The sequence below is a fragment of the Ylistrum balloti genome, unplaced genomic scaffold, assembly GCF_031769215.1.
Source record: "Ylistrum balloti isolate Yb309-2 unplaced genomic scaffold, AGI_CSIRO_Ybal_v1 Utg370800, whole genome shotgun sequence".
Lineage (NCBI taxonomy): Eukaryota > Metazoa > Mollusca > Bivalvia > Pectinida > Pectinidae > Ylistrum > Ylistrum balloti.
The window spans coordinates 842,465-866,441 of NW_026782466.1; the positions used below are offsets into that span (position 1 = coordinate 842,465).

The 23,977-nt window shown below is 35.2% G+C and overlaps 1 protein-coding gene across 1 annotated transcript in view; it reads right to left on the reverse strand.

The window, feature by feature from the left end:
- LOC132558608 (muscle M-line assembly protein unc-89-like) overlaps positions 1-23,977 on the reverse strand; it is a 58,927-nt gene that overhangs the window by 8,390 nt on the left and 26,560 nt on the right. The window contains 18 exon segments of the mRNA XM_060223198.1: positions 455-709; positions 7,941-8,009; positions 8,540-8,644; positions 9,712-9,884; positions 10,327-10,441; positions 11,170-11,354; positions 12,283-12,403; positions 15,635-15,867; positions 16,245-16,365; positions 17,046-17,224; positions 17,778-17,898; positions 19,051-19,229; positions 19,928-20,039; positions 20,527-20,705; positions 21,707-21,818; positions 22,329-22,507; positions 22,818-22,929; positions 23,741-23,919. Of these exon segments, the coding sequence (XP_060079181.1) occupies positions 455-709; positions 7,941-8,009; positions 8,540-8,644; positions 9,712-9,884; positions 10,327-10,441; positions 11,170-11,354; positions 12,283-12,403; positions 15,635-15,867; positions 16,245-16,365; positions 17,046-17,224; positions 17,778-17,898; positions 19,051-19,229; positions 19,928-20,039; positions 20,527-20,705; positions 21,707-21,818; positions 22,329-22,507; positions 22,818-22,929; positions 23,741-23,919 (2,729 nt within the window).

Sequence of the window (23,977 nt, forward strand, 5' to 3'; positions counted from 1 at the left end):
TCATGAAAAACACACAAAAGAAAAATTAAGGTTGAAATTATAAAGGTGATCTAATAAAGAGACTATATTGTCATCATGGTTGGACACTCCAAATGTTACTGGATATTTGTGTGTTGTAGTGAAATGGGGAAGGAATAAGACTGAGTCGTGTAAATTAATATAAAAATCAAACTGAAAACCACTAAGTTTTTTGTGATTCAATTATTAGTGAATCAAAACTACCGAGGAACCAATCAGATTTTAGATCAGTGTACTAATCTATGTTGTACGTTAGGATTGACGGGACGTCAGGAAAATCTTAGTTAACATAGATATACATCTAGTGTGACAAAAACCAAGTGGTAGTGATCGGTCAAGTCCATCCTCGAGCAGAGAAAGTGAAATGAACCCTTACTGTTTATGTTGGTAATATTGTCTGCGGCACCTTTGGACAATCTCTCCACCGATTGCTCACCTGCTGCCGACACAGATTCTGAAGTGACCTGAGTGACCTTGGCCTCTTCTTTCTTTACTGATACTTCCTGTTTGGAGACTGACTCAGATTTAGCCTGGACAACCTTGACCTCATCCTTAGTTACAGACACTTCCTGTGTGGCTGTTGTCTCTGACTTGGATTCAGCGACCTTTACTGACTCTGATGTTGACTCTGTTGCTAAGGCAACCTTTGATTCAACAGCTCCATCAACAACGTCTGGTTTAGCTTCTTCCTCTGTAAGGAAAAGTGAGAAAAAGTTAAATGATATAAACTTCCTTCAAAAATTCTAATATATTATGATAATTTAACGTTCATTTAAATATAACTTTTGAGAGAATATAAAGCATTTTTAACATTTCTTCTGTGAAAAAATACAAATTAATTCAAGATTGAAGAAAAGTTTTGATTTGTATCAGCTGAACATGATAAAAAGGTCATATTATTGTTATCAAAAAATGTAAACAAATATAATAGTTTGATACCTCTTGGAGCTGAAATAGATTCATATCACATAAAAAAAGTTAAGATGCAGGTAAAGGTGAGCACATACATAAGCATTCAAATCATACAATATATCAATATACATGCAAGGTAGATGAGCAATACAACAGCAACTTCTTTATCAGTTACAACAACCTTGACCTTTGGTAGGACAAATACCTTGACCTTTGTCAGACAATCAGACAGACCTTACCCAAATGGTCTCTAGAAACACACACTTCAAGTTTTAATTCTGTGTAATGAGTTTTTCAATTAAGGTCATATACAAACTAAACTATTTTTAGTAAAATAATTATCATCCTTGGCTTATTGACATTTCTGAAATCAATATGGTTCTGCTTAAGCACTTCTAGTACATGTACCTAGTTTAAACAGTCTTATGTTTTCAAGTGATCAATCCAGAGTCCAATATCAAGGTTTTCCTCATCAATGAGAAAATCATTTGTTCCAAATTTATCATCCAGAACAGCTGAATTTTGTTTTCAGCAGGTGACTTGGACCTTTTCTCATCGTCCCTCCTAGGGGACATAAAAAAGTACAAACTTTGTTTGAACATATATTCTCAAGTTTTGTGGAAGCAAGACATATATAGACAGATATCCTGCATGATGTCTCAATCCTTTAAATGTTATTTTTTATTTAGATTAAGGGAGTGGGGGAAGAGGAACTAAATGCACTGCTTTTGATTAATCTTGTGTTACCAATCATATCTGCACTGTTTTCAATCATATTGTTGTCATCATTATCCTAGTTACAACAACATCCGAAGTTAAAACAGAGCGTTTTAATTTTTCATAATTTCAGTTGCATGCATTGATGTGGAAATTACTGAAATATCATAATACTCTATAAACTACAAATGGTGCCATCCATTAAGAACAATATCTCACCAACAATAGTTCTAAAAACTACAAAAACTTACTTCATTCAAGTAAAACAAAGACAACAATAAACTGCGTACCTGTACGATAATTGTGCAGTAAAACACATTAAATAACACTCATTACCAACACCAATACAAACAGTACTAAATTCTTATGTTGTGACACTACAAACTGCTACAGATACTAAATAACATCATCATAACCACAACACCTCCACACCACTATACCACTGGCTTTCTCACCCAAGTCTTCAACAATCGTCTCTTCCAACATCTCTTTGTTGCTGCTATTGATTCCATCATTGGATCCATCAGTTCTGATGTCCCTACCATCCACTTCTATAATCCTATCATCAGGTCCCATGCTCCTACCATCCACTTCTATACTCCTATCATTAGGTCCCATGTCCCTATCATTAGGTCCTATGTCCCTATCGTCAGATTCCATGCTCTTATTGTCAAGTTCCATGCTCCTATCATCAAGTCCCATGCTCCTACCATCCAGTTCTATGTTCCTACCATCAGGTTCCATGTCCCTCTCATAAGGTCCTATGTTCCTATCATTAGGTCCCATGTTCCTATCATCAGATCCCATGTCAGGTACCCTCTCTTCATCTTTAAAAGATATATCACCATTAGGGCCTCCCTCTATGTATTCCCTGTCATTAACACCGGAGAGAGTTTGTGTGATACCTTCTTCAGATTCAGATGAGTATTCATAAGAATAAGATTCTTCACCCGAATCCTCATCAGCACCTGGGTTCATCAGAAAACTGAAGTTGATCGGTTTGACAGGAGACTCTGGGGTACTGGAACTCACACAGTTCTGATCTTGTCCTTCATTCTTTAAAGTCTGATCATCAAGAATGGCTTCCTTTAATTCCATGTTATTTGTAACTCCACTTATATATGTATCAGATTCACATTCGTTTTCAATCTCTGTGATCTCTTCTAACACAGTATGTAATTGGCTGTGATTTGACAAGGAGAAAAATTCTTCCTCGACAGATGAAGTAGTGTCCACTGAAGCATTCAGCTGTGGACATTCAGCATCTTCTCTACTGTTTGTGACTGATTGATCTATCTCTGGGTCATCATTTTCAGGACTCATCGTCAAGGTAACAACATATTCCTCCTGGTCATCGTCTGTTTGTGTGTTGGAGAGTTCATGTTGGGTGATAGACTTCTCATCATTAATAACATTATCAGCTGGAAATGTTATAAATATCATAATATTTAATGATTGATATTAATATACATCAAGTACAGTATTAATCAGGCAAGAAGCTAGCTCTACAATATATAATGCTATTTAGTAAAGTTATAAAGAAATTGTTATTTCATTGCCCTGTAGTAAGTCTACCCCTTAACTATAAGTAAGAAGTAGAGTACTGCCACTGGGGATCTTACAATAAGCCCACCCCTTCACTTTGAGTAAGAGGTAGTGTACTGCCCCTGGGGATCTTACAATTAGCCCACACCTTCACTTTGAGTAAGAAGTAGAGTACTGTCCCTGGGGATCTTACAATTAGCCCACCCCTTCACTTTGAGTAAGAAGTAGAGTACTGCCCCTGGGGATCTTACAATTAGCCCACCCCTTCACTTTGAGTAAGAAGTAGAGTACTGCCCCCTGGGGATCTTACAATAAGCCCACCCCTTCACTTTGAGTAAGAGGTAGTGTACTGCCCCTGGGGATCTTACAATTAACCCACCCCTTAACTATAAGTAAGAAGTAGAATACTGTCCCTGGGGATCTTACAATTATCCCACCCCTTTACTTTGAGTAAGAAGTAGAGTACTGCCCCGGGTATTCTTGTTATAAGACCACTCTATTACTTGAGTATTCTCTTGAGATCTTGTTATAAGTCCATCCTTGTCTTTAAGTAAGAAGTAATGTACTGCCCCTGGGATCTTGTAATAAGTCTATCCTTTGACTCTGAGTAGGACATTTACTGCCCCCTGGGATCCTGTAAAAGGTCATCCCTTGACTTCAAGAAAAAAAGTAGAGTATAGCACCTGATATCCCCTTACTTCAGCCCGTCCCTTGATTTTAAGTATGAAGTAGTGTACTGCCTCTAGGATTCCCTAATAAGCCCACCTTTGAATTTGAATGAGAAGTAACATGTTTTCCCCCTTGGATAATAAAGACTATCTGATTTTTTCTAAAGACAATCAGGTAGAGTTAAAATCAAACATAAAACATTAAAGTATTACAATGTCTGATGTAACACAATAAACAGGTGTTCTATAGTTACTGACATTAAAAACTGATATCAATATGTTTATCATTATTTAGTGAATTTAAGTACAAAATCCACTTCTCTGTGTACCCCATATTACACACCAAAACAGTTACATGCAAAACAATTCAAACAAACATTTTCACCTGAATCACTACTTCTACATACGAAAGACGAAGACAGCCTTATAGACAATTTTAGTGCTAGTTTATTATCAATTGAAGACCTCCCCCACAGTGAAACATACCACATTTACAGAACATTGGCACAGCCTCAAAGAATATGTCAGTAACCCAACAGCATTATAATGACAAGTGTACATCCGCAGGACCCATATAGTGAGACTTAAACCCCTCCCACACAACACTTAACAGTACAACTCCCAACCCCTTCCCACACAACACTTAACAGTACAACTCCCAATCCCCTCCTACACAACACTTAACAGTACAAATCCCAACCCCTTCCCACACAACACTTAACAGTACAACTCCCGTTCCCCTCCTACACAACACTTAACAGTACAACTCCCAACCCCCTCCCACACAACACTTAACACTAAAACTCCCAACCCCCTCCCACACAACACTTAACACTAAAACTCCCAACCCCCTCCCACACAACACTTAACACTTCAACTCCCAACCCCTCCCCACAACACTTAACACTAAAACTCCCAACCCCCTCCCACACAACACTTAACACTTCAACTCCCAACCCCTCCCCCACAACACTTAACACTAAAACTCCCAACCCCCTCCCACACAACACTTAACACTTCAACTCCCAACCCCTCCCCCACAACACTTAACACTAAAACTCCCAACCCCCTCCCCCACAACACTTAACACTAAAACTCCCAACCCCCTCCCACACAACACTTAACATAACAACATGTATACATCCACAGGACCCATATAGTGAGACTTCAACTCCCAACCCCCTCCCCCACAACACTTAACACTAAAACTCCCAACCCCCTCCCACACAACACTTAACATAACAACATGTATACATCTGCAGGACCCATATAGTGTGACTTCAACTCCTAACCCCTCCCACACAACACTTAACAGTACAACTCCCAACCCCTTCCCACACAACACTTAACAGTACAACTCCCAATCCCCTCCTACACAACACTTAACAGCACAACTCCCAACCCCTTCCCACACAACACTTAACATAACAACTCCCAACCCCATCCCACACAACACTTAACATTACAACTCCTAACCCCCTCCCACACAACACTTAACAGTACAACTCCTAACCCCTCAAACACAACACTTAACAGTACAACTCCAAACCCCTTTCCACACAACACTTAACATTACAACTCCTAACCCCCTCCCACACAACACTTAACAGTACAACTCCCAACCCCCTCCCACACAACACTTAACAGTACAACTCCCAATCCCCTCCTACACAACACTTAACAGCACAACTCCCAACCCTCTCCCACACAACACTTAACATAACAACTCCCAACCCCCTCCCACACAACAATTAACATTACAACTCCTAACCCCCTCCCACACAACACTTAACAGTACAACTCCTAACCCCTCAAACACAACATTTAACATTACAACTCCAAACCCCTTTCCACACAACACTTAACATTACAACTCCTAACCCCCTCCCACACAAGACTTAACAGAACAACTCCCAACCCCTTCCCACACAACACTTAACAGTACAACTCCCAATCCCCTCCTACACAACACTTAACAGCACAACTCCCAACCCCCTCCCACACAACACTTAACAGTACAACTCCTAACCCCTCAAACACAACACTTAACATTACAACTCCCAACCCCCTCCCACACAACACTTAACATTACAACTCCTAACCCCATCCCACACAACACTTAACATTACAACTCCCAACCCCTCCAACACAACACTTAACATTACAACTCCCAACCCCCTCCCACACAACACTTAACATTACAACTCCCAACCCCTCCAACACAACACTTAACATTACAACTCCCAACCCCCTCCCACTCCCACACAACACTTAACAGTACAACTCCCAACCCCCTCCCACACAACACTTAACATTACAACAAATATACACCAGCAGGACACATACAATTAATGTGTTTAGACTAACTACATGACATGGCTTTTTACTCAGTAAATACATAAATTTTCTGTAACAATAACAAAATTTAATACAAAACAATTTAATTCACAGGAGGAGTTGATTACCTCTGCTACAAAGACTTCACACACACTTGTGTTCTTTAAAATTTACGATTACACCTGGCTGTGTTAATACTGATATATACACATACATAAAACATTAACAACCAAACATGAAAAGCCAATCTTCTTAGCTGTGAAATTGATCTAGAATTAACATAATGCAAAATTTTAAGGAGTGAAGCAAAACACAGCTGACTATAACTGTTGCAGATCAGCTAATGATCTGAAGCTTGATAAACATCAGTTGTGTTTATCAATTGCAGGTGATTAAATTTACATATATATACGGTATGACTAACAAAAGACAAACTTTGGGAGGCTGATCTATATCATATGGTTAGAGTAAAAAAGCCAATGCCAGATTAACATTCATGAAAAAACAACTACATGTAATTGAAAATGAAAGCTTCTCTATTTCCTGGACACCACTGTAAGCCTAGCATATTTCACTCATATCAATTATACAGCATTTTACTGGAAATAAGGCTCAAAGTATATTTTCATGAAAGAGAAGGTGAAACTTGTATTTCTCAGTAAGATCCTTTCTTCAAACTAAAATTTCACCATATAATTCTTAAACGAATCATCACCTTATAATTAATAAAAATCCAGACTTGAGCATTTATATTTCCGATACCATACAGCATAGCCTTACTCAAGTCTGCAATTATAATAAGTTGAGATTTAAATCAAGCACATGTACCTGCTTTCATAGCGATAGTGGGCTTGATATTAAACATGTCCTTATACAAGTAAAATGCAGTATAGCTGATATGTGTGATTAAGGATATATACCACCTAAGACAATATCTGTGATTTGCATATATCTCCCTCCATGATACATGCCACTTTGTGACTTTTTACTATACCTGTGAGTTAACTGTGTAAGATTTGTCTCCCTTAATGATAAGCATCATTCCTTGGACATTATACCAGTAATCATGTAAGATTTATCTCCCTTGATGAAACATATGACCTCATGTGACCTTTAACATTATACATGTCATTCTTTTAAGCTAGATTTATCTCCCTTTCTTTTTCAACAATATCACTTCCTAATTGATATGAATAGTAATTGATTCCAATATTCCTATTTATTTTCAATTTCATGTTTCTGATTTCCCTCTCCTTTGCATTAGTCTATCCATTAGTATGTGATAGCTTCTTAAGGATATATGCTACCTTACATTAAAAATGTGCAAGAGTTATCTCTCTTTGAAAACTTCAGTATAATTCAATATATAATACTGATGATAATATAAATTATGTCTACTAGCTGTTTAATGAATTATCTAGATTTCCAATCTTCACACCTAAAAATGCAATTTTTTTGCTATAATTTTGCATTTAAGAGTTTGTAAAAGCAAACATTTCTATGAAAGTAATAACTGACACAACATACCCATCTATCTCATTATAGCAAAATAAAACACTTTCAACAAATCAGAAAAACAAACACTTCACAGGTATTCTTATAACTGAATAGGAAGGAGACAGACATCACAGTGAGGTAGTATATATCCTTCAGCTGACATCTATAACAACTGGTTCCAAGGACGAGCAGCACACCAGGGTAGACAGCAAAGCTGTGCTGCGGACAGGCCAATAGCAGTGTTACCTATGAAAAGGGCGTGTCCTTCAGCCAATATCGTTATATCCTTAACATACGTGTCCCATTTGTAACTCTCTGTAAGATGTTACACAACATGTTATAATGCCACGCCCACCATGCCAAATCATCCAATCACTAACTGTGTTATATCAGTTATCATTCCTGTCAGTATGAGAACTTGATCTAACAGTTAATTTAAACAATGCCATTAAAATATTACGTAAAAATACATGTCAGTGAAACTCAAAACAGGAAACCAATTATTCTAAAGCTGAACAAAAATCAGATAACCCGTGTTACTTAAACAAGATCAGTACTACATGCTGCGAGTCATTTAAAAATCTAGTTTAATAGAAAGAAAGAAAAGAGAGAGAACATATAATCTTCTATTTACCTACAAACAATTAAGAATAATGCATTAAGTCTATAATCTACAATCTGCGGTCTTTATCAAAACTACTTCCATGCTTTCCGAGTTAATTAATTAATTAATCAGAGTGACTGTGATCTAATTGTGTCTCTTTAGATTTTTTCTCCTTTAGAAAGTGAGTCCCGAGAAAGTGAACATGATGCATGTGTCCCTCTGACCCAAGGTCCAGTTTTACCTTTCCGCTTTTGTTCATCGGGCAGGAACACGTCATCCTCATCCTCAGCAGCAAACTTGCTGCCTCCGTCTGATAATGGAGTCCATCTACCCTTAACACCCTTTTCTAGTAAACCAGGCAAGACGAATTTCAAAAGATGTTAGCCAGACACACAATCGATATTTCATCTAAAACTTAAGCCTTTATTTATGAATCAGTCTCCAGGATAATGTTAATTAATATGAATACAAACAAATCTGTATACATGTAAATGTTTATAAGCAAATATAATACAGAATACTTCAGATATTGTTATGCAGCATTTTAATAATCCTTCAAAATAAAATCACTCCAAAAAATCCAATAAAACTTGGCAAACTAAACCAGCGCAGAATAAAGTCATCATACAGTTGGGATTCCTCAATGAAATCTATGTTAAGTAGCACTTACAGTAGCAGTAACTACATCCAGATATATCGGTATACAAAGTAGCAGTAAGTAGAGAGGTATATTACTATGTATATAGCGATTCATTGAGGAATATCAGCAGAAGAATTCAATAAATCAGGGAATGCTTGTAAAGAATACTTTTTTCTCTCTCTCGTAAAATACTTTTTTCAATATTCAATTTATTTCTGATATTGACGTAAATGTTTTATTGCCTGAAATCTCATTGCTGTATCGTTTTACAAATGTTCCCTGATCTATTTCGATGAATTCTATTGTTACAAAAAACCACACAACACCAAATGAGAGTTTCCTTGCTTGTGATGTGAAATACTTGTAAGAGTCGAGATTACGGCCGAAAAGTCTGAACTTTACCAATATGTGTGTATATTTGTATATAACATGACTTCACAAACACGATGGTTGACATAACGAGTATCTATAGTCAATGAGAGCTTATTAGATATTTCACAAACACAAACAGAAAACTATCTTTGCCTAGTTGTTCAAAGTAATCTTGAGTTAAGGAACAAATCATTTTAAACTGATGTACCTCTTTTTTGTTTTTTTTGCTTTTTGGTTTTTTTTTGGCCAAATGACATTTTAATCCTTTTTTCATACAATCCTTTCTTTGAATTGCAACATTTTCAAAAGTTTCTTAGTTATTCTGCCATTCAGTTATTTTAATTTGAACACCTAAGCAGTATTACACCGTATGCTGTACAGATCAAGGAACTGAGTCTTACCCTCTACATTAAGGTCACCCGAGGTGTGCTCCTCTCCGTCCTCGTTCTTGGCTGAGCAGGTGTAAGTGGCACGATCATCAAACTGGACACCGGTGATTGTCAGGCTTGTGTCTGTCTTGGTTACTACAATCTTGATCCTGTCTGTGTTTGAAAGAACACTGTCTCCCTTTTTCCTAGACAAGAAACAATGGGATGTAGATTAAATAACACTTCTACTTAGCAGCATAACCTTGCTTGTATAGATTTTATTATATACAGTTATCATCTTTCAGATTATGTCTAGTCACTCAGCCTCAGCAAATATTTGTTCCCATGTTTTTTTTTTTATTTTATCTGAAAATGCAACACACTTTATGTATGACATAATTATCATGTCTGTATGTAATTTTCAACTATATGTCTTGCAGTATCAAAGACAGGAAAATGAATAATTATAACTTACCCTGTAATAAGCCCACAGGCTGAAAAAAGGACTTTTGATTCAAAAAGTTACAGAGTGGGCTTATCACTGGACAATGTACTTATTTCTAAGATCCACATATTACCATACAGACACAGGCTTCATGTTATTGGATAACTAGTGTAAAGTCACATGATGTGTCACATGATATATACCAAGTAAAGGTGGCTGGGGATTCTGAAGTGAGGATACACTTAAAGACAGCTACACCTCCGACAGGTACAGTCTGACTCGCAGCCATATCTGTGAACACTGGCGGGCGCTTAGGCTCTGTAACATAAAACAATAGCAACACCTTCAGCTCCTCACTTTACAGGCATGAGTACAATATTTGCATTTACTTTAGGTATCGTAAATTTCTGCGTATAATGCACACTTTTTTAAGCTAAAACTGTCGTGTCAAAAAGGGGGTGTGCACTATATGCAGGAACATGCCATTCTTGGGGTTATCATTCCCGAGTTCTGCGTCCCCCATATTGGACTTCCTCCCTTCACATAGTTATATTTAAGAGTCATCGGTCATATATGATAGTTTGGTGATAAAAACAACAAAAAAATTAAATTAATTTATTTATTTCACTAAGTTATGTGTATGAGAGTAGGTGCGTATCCACGCATGAGCTTCAATTCAATGGCAAGTGTTTCACATTACATTTCTTGTTTTATTTTCCTACTTATGACTGTTTATCTAAATAAAAGATATTGTTAGTGTATAAAATGTTTTTATAAATTTATACCTTATTCATTACTGTCACTCCTTGCTATAAGACATGTAAACAACTGATGAAAATACAGTCAACCTTTAATGCACAATGTCTCAGTTCATAGAAACATGGCTAAGTCAAACCATCAGATATGTCAAACACTCCATTTTGTCCTGTTGACTTAGACATATCCATGTTTTACTGTAATTACTTTTGACACTAACTATTAAATCCCTTCTAGGACACCCATCTTGTAACTTTGAGTAACTATTAAACCTTTTTTGATAAACTTACTTGTGACTTTAAGGGACGTCTCACTCTTTTTGCTTCCTATGGCAGAATCTGCTACACACACATAACTTCCAGCATCTGTCAAACTGACACTGGTGAAGACAAGAGCAGCAAGGCCTGTACTTGGTGTGAACTTCAGCTTCATATTACTTGTGTCCATGAGTTTTTCCTTCTTTCCTTCCTTGAACCTGCCATCAATAATGTAATCAGACAGTGAAACTTGTTTATAAATCTACTTTGAATTTCTGTAACCATTCTTATTTTCGAGGCACCTTAATTTTTCCTTTTCCTGAGGATGACAAATAAATCTAGAGAATATTATAAATACATTGGAACTGAGGTTAGAAAAAGTATAGCATATCTGATTTTTCAGAGCTTCCATAAGAAATATTTCCTTTTGCTTGAAGCTTCTGGATAAACTGTAAATCCTTTTTCCTGCAAGTTTGAGGTAAAGTCATCAATCTTACTCTGTTTTAGTAACAGCAAAAAATTGAACCAACAAAAAATAAAACAACTTTTACAGAATTCTAAGTTAGAAGGCACAATACAGCATACAGTAGTATAATTAATGTGTATGTACATGTATATATATTCAGAGATTTGATGAATTTCTAATACACTATCATTATTATTGTGTATTTACATGTATGTTGTCGTAATCTGACTGAAGTATTTCTGTCAATGGATTACAATAGATACAATAATACTATATAGTTGTAAACCGTCTCTATTTCACAGAGAGACTCCGAATGTCTGGCCTGTAATTTAAACAAGATAAAGGAAAATAAATTTTCTAAATCATCCATAATTTCAAAATCCAAATTAGTCCCCTAAGAACGTCACTACAGTATATTTTTATTTTTAGAAAATGGTAATTTAGTTTGTCAAAAGGAGATCTATAGATGTAGTTTTGTTTGCCAATGTTCAATCTAGCTGTTATAATTTTATAGTGCTGTTAGATCAGGGTATGACTGTATCGGTGCAGTGAGTAGTGTTGTCTTCTAAGTATAAAACAAGGGTTTTCATTACAGTGAAATACATCATACACAAAATAATTCAAATGTATAGAAAGTCTTTCTAGAATGATACACTGACTCTGGGTATGAAACCACGTACCAGGAGACATCAGGACATGGGTTACCATCAACAACACAAGACAGTGTGACATCCTTGTCCCCTACGAGGGCATTGTAAGCCTCGTTGAGCTCCTTGGAGAACTTGGGCTTGATCTCTGGCACTGCCAAATTTGATAAGATATCAGTTATACATAGTGTAATATACTCTAAGATAGCAATCACTGAAATTTATCTTCATGGTTGTGTATTGTAACTATTCTTTAAATACAAAAAAATGTACAGTTGGTATTGTTTGCAGCAGGTACAATTTTGCCATCAGTAAAGATAACATTAAAATTAAATCCATGGATACAGATTGATATAGAAATGCATGAATTTTATTTCCAAAAGCGAACCCATGAAATGTTACCCCTAAGAAGTTAACATTGAGTGCTGTTTTACAACTCACAGAACATTGAAAAGGGGAAAACGAAATTTATCAAAACTATTATTTTAACTTTAAACTGCACAGCCAAAACAAATGTGATAACTGCATTTAATATTTTAGCAGATTATTCTTAAAACATTAACCTCATATAAAGAAATTGGGACTTACCCAAATTCATCAAGATTTTGCAAGAAATCTCAATAGTAAAATATGATAAGAATTTTTTTCAAAAGTTATAACAAAATGTATTGTGTCATTGTATTACCATTCCACTACCAGCAATTATATAACTTCCCAGTGTTAATCAAACAAAAGGACAACTAAGCACCTTCAACCATGCTATGATATCGTTTACAGTTTTAACGTTCGACATTAAACACATTTTAAAGTCTTCAGGAGCAGACATACAAATTATATACAGATGCTTTGTTCATGCTATAACATTACAACTGAGCCAACACAGTACATATGATTAAGCCACAGTAAACAGTAAAAAAATACACAGTTTCCACAATGAACTAAGCAATAACAAGACTTTTAGACAAGTTCATACAGTTGGGAACAAAACATTGATTAATATGTACATCAAACATAGCAACACAATAGCAGACAAAGAATAATATAATCAGTAAATCACATGATAGTTTGTTGGATGCTGATTGGCTGACTAAGGTACACTCTCAAGTAACTGTTCCTGAATTGCTGCATGTTATCATGGTATCACCATAACAACACTGTAAGTGGCTTGATATAGGCTTTTTTTCTGATGACTTCACTCAATTACAACCTGACAATTCTGGCAACAAGCATTGCTCAAGATCAATTCAGAATGACAAAATCACTTTTTTTAGGTTTTGTTTTTGCAGTTTTAACATTTTCAACTCACTTATGTCAGTTTGAAATATTTGAAAGATTTCAAACAAGGCTTTCAATTATGACAAGGGAGATAACTCTGTACACATAGGCTACATATGATGGTAGTCACGTCTTCCATGTTTTGAAGACATTTCTTCAAAGAAAACAAATATACTGACATCAGCAAACCTTCCAAGGCAGAAAATGAAATAAAACAGCTCTTACTTGCAGGTAGGAGAAAGATAAGTCACACATGAGCAAGCATAGCTCATAAATTTCTATACAACTAGGTTAAATAAAAGATAAACAACATACACAGTCAAATACAATAATACATTCAGGATTACTAGTATTGTATATACACTACAGGGAGAAAACAAATATAACAGCAATTTGTATATTCACCAGAAACATTTCCTATGTACATAGCATTCCAATTTTATAAACAAGATTAACAGTGAAACTGATGAAAACACAATAAAAACTACTTTAATTTGACACTAAATTTTATCAAAGGGCAATAACTCTGTCATTATGGGGCTGTGGGCCCTAACATTGGTACCCAACACATTGTCTTTGTATGATCAATGTACACACAAACTTTCATTTTCCTAGCTTTAATGAAAGCAAAGTTACCCTTTTGACACAAAATTTTCACAAAGGGCAGTAACTCTGTAATCAAGGGGTCACAGGGCCTGAATTTGATGCACTGAACATCCTCTTAGTATGACCAACGCAACACAGTTTCATTATCCTTGCTCAAGTCATGAAATGACTGGTGGACATAAGGACAGACAAAGAGGTGACTATTTGCTTCCCTGCAAATTTTCCGAGAGCATAAATACATGACAGAAAAATAATAAATTGGCAATGAAATAATGATAAAAAGTTAAAGTGATGAATTAAATATACACTATTAACAGCATAGATATTGAACATAAAAAGCACAAATGATGACAAAAGGAGGTTAGAATTGCCAGATTAGGAGAACAACACACAGGATAACGGGAAAAATGTCACTAACGCATTCCATCATTACCAGTGACTGAAGACATTCTTTCTACCAGAGGTAAAATGGACTCCTAGCGTCCAACAAAGGTGTTACCGCGTGGTCTGGTGATTGGAATGGTAGCATTCAAGCAACCATGTAGACAGCCTTTGAGAACCTTTATCATATTTATTGGTAAGAAAAAGTTTGGGACCATCACAAGGTAAGGTCAGATGTTATTATGCAGTGAGAAATACAGATTCCAATAGAAAATTCTGGTACATTCTTAAATAAAAAAAAGATAAATAAAATTATTTCAGTGTGGATTTCTACGTTTACCAATGAGATAGAAATTGTACATCATCCTTTAGTGAGAGAAAAATCTTGTCAATAAAAATAAAAATAAAAATTAGGAATTTATTACAGCACAGATTTCTGAATTTACCAATGAGATAGATGTTGTGCGTCATCCTTCAGTGATAGAAAATTATCATAGTAATATACACAATGAGACAAATCTTTATTGATCAAAGAACAATTATAAAACTATTGAATTGAGAATATATGTATTTGCTTAGAGCAACCAAGGAGTATTTTTTAACTGAATCTTTATCAATGATGCAATAATTAATTAATAATTGATTGACTTAAGATAGGGTTCTTGACAATTAAACAGAGAAACTTTGATTCCACACTGGTCTTATTGAAGGACAAATTTATATAACATTTCGTGAATGTGACATGTGGACAAATATATATACTATATACATACTTAACACTGCCAGTGCAATGTTATTATAAATTTCAGTAGGTAAATTAAAAGATTTGTATAATTGGCCAAATTGGAAATATTTTCAGATTTACAATACCAGTAAGGTCGAATAAAAATCATAGTAACCTGAAATAACTTTACAGTATTAAAGAATTAAAACATAAGGAATATACTTATACTAAAAACACTGCCTCTGGCTCTACAAAAAGTAAACCTATTTGTTGAATGTACCAATAATTTTCCAGGGTAGGAAATAACAGAAAACGTTTGTTTCTGCATAATTAAAGGGATTTTGTTTTTGTGGCAATACTTGGATCAAATCAGGGCGGTACACCTTTGTTGTCGCTCACCTTGATGTGACGTGATGAACGCCTGATTGGTCGTGGGAGACAAACATTGCTTACTCTTGACTGTTAAGGTTGCCATAGACTTCCCAGTGCCAGCAGACGACACAGCAACACACTCGTAGTTCCCGCTGTCAGCACAGGACAACGTTTTAAAGGTCAATGTGGCCGCCCCCTTCTCAGAGTCGTATGTCATACTGATGTTGTCGTTTGCCTCTAATTTCTCTCCATTCTTAATCCTGTAAGTTAAGTAACAATTAACATAGGTAGAATTAAGCCCATTTGTTTTATTTGAACTACATGATATTGATGATGTCATGTGTTTTATAATGATATATAATCTTCAGAATGCACAAGATATCTTGTTATGACCATTTATTCAAAAGGAATAGCCATTAAATACATAAAATATTTATCTGAAGAAACTTTTGTCATTTTTCGTGGCTATAAATAAACCACAAAAGTAAAATGCAATGAAGAATGCTTCAGATGAAGTATATAATGTGTATATTTACGGGTACTGACGTAAGTTTTACCTTTGATGTCTAGCTTTTACCACATAAAATATCCACAAACATTTCCTTTTATCTTGTCAACTTTAAAAACACTGATTTACCAAGATACTTCTGGACGAGGATTGCCTTCCACAGAACATGTCAGTGAAAAATTCTCTTCTCCTTCCATCTTGTTGTTTTCTTTTGGAAGAGGTGTTGAAAAGGATGGTTTCTTTTCTGGCTCTAAAGTGATTTAAATACACATTAAGTTTTTTTTATAAATATTTAGTATCAGAAAACAAGTTCAATTTATCCTAGTGAAACAAATCAGCATATCAAATAACTTGATTAATAGGTATAATTTAGATATATCAGTAGGAAAGATAACCCTAATACGAAAGTCTAATTTTATGAGGACTGGCAGGTATGGTTGGTAAAATAAGATGTAGCATACTTCAAGAGGGGAGATAACTCTAACTTAAATCACAAATATAATCATATGTCCTTCATTAAAACAAGTAATTGATTTATTGCAAAATATCAGTAGGGTAGACAACTCTAATACGAAAGTCATATTTTATGAGGACCAGCAGGTATCGTTGGTAAAATAAAATGTAGCATACTTCAAAAGGGGAGATAACTCTAACTTAAATCACAAATATAATTTGCACAGTAAAATATTATGTAGGAGAGTTATCACCAGGGGCTTGTTTGTTTATATAGACAAACCTGTTCATCAGCACTTATAATTGAAAAATGAAGCCAGTAATTAGGATGGACCTGCAAATATATATTTCAGGCCTCAATCAGCTTAGTTCAAGCTTTTCAGAAAGCAAACTAAGATCAGTAGGTTTTCTCATATTTCACAAATTACCCTGGTAAAATTAATCAGATTGATAAATGAAACCTGTTTTTACACTCACTCTTGACAGCTATGGTGGTACTGGAGGTTGTTTTTCCGATGGTTGATGTTGCCACACATTCATATTTCCCAGAATCCTTCACACTAACTCCATTGAAAACCAAGCTTGCTGATCCAGTCTCGGCATTCCAGCCAAAAGAAATGTTTCCTCCTGCTTCCAAAGGCTTGCCATCCTTTAACCTGTACACAGAATAATGGCTATCAGCTATACTGTAGTGTAGAATTTGACTTATTATAGCGAATCAAAGGGATGTTATATATCCCTATTTATGTTCGTTTTGACAAAGCATGCTAATTTTGATACGTACAAGGTATCACAGATGATATGATAACCTTTGCACCACAATGTAAAATACTAAATGTAGAGGGAAATGTAGAAGGATTTTGTATGTGACATGAGCTGGTCTGTCCATAAGATATGTATGTTAAATGTCTAAATTATTACCTCATATCGTAAATGAGGAAAGGTTGAAACTTGTGTAGTCAAAGTAGGTAGGTCACTTTACCAAAGTTTTACATTATGTAGGTCAAAGGTCAAAGGTTATGAAATGCAGCATGTAGAGCAGTTACATAAAAAATTTGATAAATTTCTATCAATTATTTTTGGTAACAGTGACCTACTTTTGACCACAGAGGATGGAATTGCATGCTAATAAAGATACGAAAAATTGTCATAGAGTTGGTAAGTAGGTATATGGCTTATACATCATTTGTAAAAATACTGTTGTGTTACCATGACACTTCTGGCACAGGGTTCCCATCGACCTTAAAGGTCAGCGTGATGGTCTCCTTGGTTTCAATCAAGTTGTACTCTTTGTCTAATGGCTGGACAACAGCTGGTTTCTTCTCTGGTTCTACAAGGTAATAATACATGACGGTAATGACAAAACAACAATAATCATGTCAGGTTCTCAGATGAGATAAACAGCAATGGAACTATTAGGCCTTCTAAACTCAGCATCAAACACATCTAACTTCCTATCTTACAAGGGTTTCGAATATTAGGTTTTCTTTTCTAAATGGTCAAAATAGTTGTTACAAAATCACATAATATTTTGAAATTTCATTTAAAAAAATGTACACCTGAGATCTAATATTAGTTGTTGTATTTTTCTGAGGTTCTGAGCATAACACAATGCTTTAACATTAACATGGAGGTGTTGCCAACAACAATGTAAAGTAACACTTTAGTTAAGCTTCTGCTTTTTTGTCACAGGAGGACTCCGCCAAATTCCCTTTGTATTTACAAAGGAGCAACAAAAATCTCTATTTCCTTGTGACTTACACAAAACATGACTATTGGGGAAATTTCTGAAAAGTTATATCTAAATATCTAAATTGAGATTTACTGTTATATCACAGCACATAAAAGGTGTGTTCAAATTAAGACTTAAGGACTTAAGTGAGTCAATGAATCATCTACTAACTCAAATTAGAGTCAACTCTGGCAATACACATTCAATTGAAAAAGAGTCAAAGAGGCAATTATTACTCAAAAAGAGCAGAAAACATATACTAAAAAATTTCAATAGAGATTTTAAGAGATTAATCATATAAATTGATACATACCTGCAGTTTTCAGAGAACTGAAACTTTTTCATTCATAAATAAAGTGTTTTATGTGTGATATGTGCATTTGTATTTTAAAGGAGTCACAGTTTCATCACTGAATATGACAAGGGCCATCAGAGATGAGTTTTGCTCCTTCATTGGGACAAAATTTAAGTATGAAAATAACAAAGGGCAAAAAGAGAGTCTGGTTTCTTGTTCACTGCATTCCTACTTGTTTGATGTCTATCTACCTATAAAGTTTCATGTTGATACCTCTTACAGTTTTAGTGTTATGCTCTAGACAAAATTTGGCAACTATGTGCTCTCTCTTCGGGAAGCATAATTAGACAGTATATGTCATTGTTTGTGTCAAAGTCTTGAGTTTTATAAGACGAGCACATCATTAAAGCTAACAAACCCTGTATGACAGTATACTGTGGCCCATCAGTACTCACTTTTCACCTTGAGAGTAGTAGAGGTACTAGTACTACCAAGTGGTGACGTGGCCACACACTGGTAGTCACCAGAGTCCTGATACGTTGGCTGTTTGAACACCAGGGCGGCGTTGCCAGATGTGGCATTCCACTCGATTTTGATGGAATCACTTGATTTTATTGTCTTCCCACCTTTTGACCTAGTTTTCCCGTACAAAAGAGTTAACGTGATACTTGATGGTTGACAGCATTTTTTTTCTAATCTTTATTATGTCAAGAAATGATACCAATAACCTAATATGTTGCATGTTAATTTTCAAAATTTGAATTCAATCAGAAAATACAATTATGTTATTAAAATCAGACTGCTTATAAAGTAAAAAAACTTGACAAGTTTTGAACTATTCAACCACATATTAAATACAGAATGTAGATATATAACAGAAAATACAAAAAACGAAAATCAAAGCCAATCTTGATCCAAACAAAATAAAACAAATGAAACAAATCATATTTGAAATGAACTCAGTAATAAAGTATTCTAAAACATTCATCAGGAAATTTTCAATACAGCCAGAGGTATAAGGAAACAACGAGTAAAGAAAGAAAAAACAAAAAGGGATAAAGAGAAAGCCAAAAAATGAACAGAAACATAACAACTTATCTCCCCTTAACTAAGATGATGCGAGCTACAAAAACACTACAGCACAACTTCTAGACAATGAAAGCAGATGTAAAGCAAATCAAATGCATAGAAAGCAAATAAAAAGCAGAAACAGGTTCTCTAAATACACTTCTGTGTGATCAGAAGATCAAACTGAATAAAACTAAAGAAATAAAGTAATCAACTAAAACCAACAAGCAGAGATGTACAGGTCTCAGGGTACATATATCATACCAGGTAACTTCAGGGGCAGGTTTTCCTGTCACCGTACAAACAAGACGTACATTCTTGTCACCCGCTTTACACGTGTAACTCTTCTCTAACGGCTTTAAGATGGTAGGTGGTTCTGAAATGAATACCCAAACCACCAATCAAACAGGAGACAGTTTCATTTTGTCCGTCCTCTGATCCTTGCGACTCATCAGTATCTTGTTCAAGCATTCACACATCCTAATAGTTTACACACAGTAGTGTAGCAATAATCCAATCAGATTCCTGAGGTACATTTTGTTAATTATAAAGACAGCAAGTTTTATTCTTTTCAAATAAATGGGACAATACTATATCATGGTCCAGTCTGTCCTCCAGAATTTCATGAGTAGCCACTGGTAAACTTTTTTAAACTCAAACAAATTGTTTGTTCAATTTTTCTTTTAATTTTGTTTCCCATTATAAAAGTTGATGTACTGTAGTGTGTATGTGCTGTGACATGTATCGTTCAGTTGCAATGTCATATCAGCAGTTTAATGTAGCAATCCCATCCAGCTGCCTGATAACAATACAGGTAGAAATATTTCAGAATTGGACTTCTGCAGTATTATAGCATCACTTACTATCAATATTAAGTGTCGTGTGAGAGTTTGTGGTACCGACAGGTGACGTAGCCACACACTGGTAGTCACCAGAATCCTCACACTTCGGCTGTTTGAACACCAGGGCGGCGCTACCTGTATCCGGGTCCCATTCCATCTTTACATTATCACCAGGAATGACCTCTTTCCCATCTTTTAACCTTTTTTGAGTAAATTTTACCATCATAGTCTTATTCACATTTTCTGAGACAAACTCTTATTCATATTGTTAAATATTTTCCTGTTAACACAGATCTGTTGTTTATCTCTATGATAAAGATTTATGGAGAACTGATGAAAGTTTATCAATAAAAATGATCACTTAAGATCAAAGATACCAAAATTCAGTCACATCGAAGAAAGCATGTAGATATATATGATCTATTGTAAATGAAGAGATCCATTCATTAAAGACATGAAAATCGATGAAAAATCAAAATCACTCTGTTAAGTAAAGTATATAGAACAGAAAATATCATTATCACACAGTAACATGCTATACCTGAACTGTTCGACCATCAAAGTTCAGGTCTCATTAGTATTTACACAGACATACAAAGTTGTATCTTTGATGGCAAGCATGGTATCACATATTGCATCAGTCAGAATTGTTATAAACAATGCCATCCATACAGACAACACTGATACAAATTATGTTGGGTTACTGGCAATGTCTTTACATCACAAAATGTTAGACACCTAGAAATAGGGATACAGATGGAATCAAATTACTGATTCTATCATAGTTTTAAGGATTTTTTTAAATCTGACATATCAGTGACAATACCAAAAGCACACATAATACGACACGGTTAAAACTCCCAGACACAACATGTTGGACAAAAAGCCATGAAAAACTGACAAAATACATGTAAAGCAGTATCATTCCCAGAAGCATTGATCATTGAAAAAAGGAAGTACTACCAGAAACAGGCGTAACTCAACAATCAACAGAAAAAGCACGGTTCATGTTTATAGATCACCAAATAAAAGCTACCAGAAACTAACAAACTTGTAAAAGTTGACGAACAATTCTTTCTAAAAGAACCACACATACATAAACAAACATTCGCATCTGCACAATTTAACAAATTATATCTACTATATATATATACACACACACAAGCCAGGCATTAGAATCAGACAGATTTATGTATGATACCATGTGATATCAGGGGTAGGGTTTCCATCCACCTGACAAACAAGGCGGACAGTCTCGTCCCCTTCTGTTGCTTTATAGACACTGTCCAGTGGCTGGACAACTCCTGGTACCTCTGTAAGGCAATTCAGGAACACATTTTAACTGGATTTCCATCATATACATGTATACCATATGTACACCTTCATATAGTGATATATTACCATAAAGTTTTCAGATCACAAGCTGAGTATTTAAGATAATAGAGTCTGATTGCTCAAAAATTTACTTGTACAAGGTACTCCAGACTTATTCTCACTGAGCCTGTCCTTACATGACAAATGGGAACTCTACCCCCCTCCCCCTCCCCTCCCCTTGGCAAGAAATCATACACATGACAGTAAACATTAGAATTTAGAATACTCCACTTCTGACACTTAGCATTAAGGTCATTTGAGTGTTTTAATTGTATGTAGAAGTACAACCCTTTTTGACAGTATCATTTATAATCAATGTCTTGTTAGTGCTTGTAAAAAAATAGAATAACTCCTCATTAGTCTCTCACCAGATTGTGTCATAAATACTACAATGAATATTTCTAACCATAGATATGGTGTTGGAGTTTAGAGTAGATCCGAGTACTCACTTTTAACAGTAAGTATGGTGCTAGAGTTTGTGGTGCCAACAGGTGACTTGGCCACACACTTGTAGTCACCAGAATCCTGACATTTTGGCTGTTTGAACACCAGGGCGGCGCTACCAGTTGCAGGGTCCCACTCCATAGCAATATTGTTATCAGGCTTAATCTCCTTACCATCTTTCAACCTATAGATGCATATTTCACTTTCCTATTACCATTAAACATCTTCTAAAATTAAATTTAAGGCTATTCTATAAAATCTCAAAAAATTTCTTATTTCAAAATTGACTTTGGTGATCATTTAGTTATTTATGTTTTTGTCTCCACATATCATGACTTGTGTATGTATCAAACAATAAAATGACATCCAATCAGATTGTGAAGCTGTAAACACGTATGCATAACAAATACCAAACAAAATCAACAAGAAACACAACATCATAAACTAAACTACAACTATGTTGTACACTGAACTACCAACAACATTCATCATACCAGCATATATCTGGGCATGGATTTCCGTCAATCTTACAGAAAAGTCGGACATTTTCAGTCCCCTCTACAGAATCGTAGAACTTTTCTAATGGTTCAATTACAGTTGGAAGTTCTGAAAAATAACATGGCACAATGAAATAACAATGGCGTCCGAAAATAACAATGGCGTCCGCAAAAAACAATGGTGCACGAATGACACTGAATATTTAACACATGCCCCCTTCAATGTCCATCACTGAAGGTTTTTTTATAGGTACTAAATATCACTTTGTTGTATCCGACATAAGATAATTCATTGGTTAAAACACCATTAATTAATTGCAAAAATTTTAAATCTAAATTTTATATTCATTCATCATATACTGAGGTTTTATAATGGGTTTTTATTTTCAGGAAGATTCTGAACTGTAACAGTGAAGAATTAAGATACCGTATATACACTGTTTATATTAAATATGATATGCACCCTTATCAATACTGTAAGCAAATGTATGAATATACACACTTTTTTTCCTAGAAGCAACTGTTTGCTATTTGTAAAAAAAGATCTTTGGACAGAAATAGGAAAATTTACTGAGAATACTTTTCACTTATTTAGTACAGTTGATTGCCATACAAACACACAACTTGTCAATGCAGGAAATATAAATTTTGACAATTTCCTTTAATTGTCATTTCAGGTTTTGTTATAATTATTTAATATTTCAGCATCAGTAAGTATGTCTGAGAGTTTCTACGACATATATATTTGAGTACAAACTTTTGACAGTGTCCTGTGATAGTTTGAAGTAAATTTGAAGCACTCACTTTTGACAGTAAGTATGGTATGAGAGTTTGTGGTGTATTTGAGTTCTCACTTTGACAGTGTGTGTGGTATGACAGTGTATGTGGTGTGACAGTTTATAGTATATTTCAGTACTCACTTTTGACAGTAAGTGTTGTGTTAGAGTTTGTGGTACCAACAGGTGACTTAGCCACACACTGGTAGTCACCAGAATCCTCACACTTTGGCTGTTTGAACACCAGGGCGGCACTACCTGTGTCTGGGTCCCATTCCATCTTTACATTATCACCAGGGGTAACTTTCTTCCCATCTTTAAGCCTAGGGCATCATTACATTTACAAAATGTTATTTACAATTTTTAGTCTTCATGCTTATC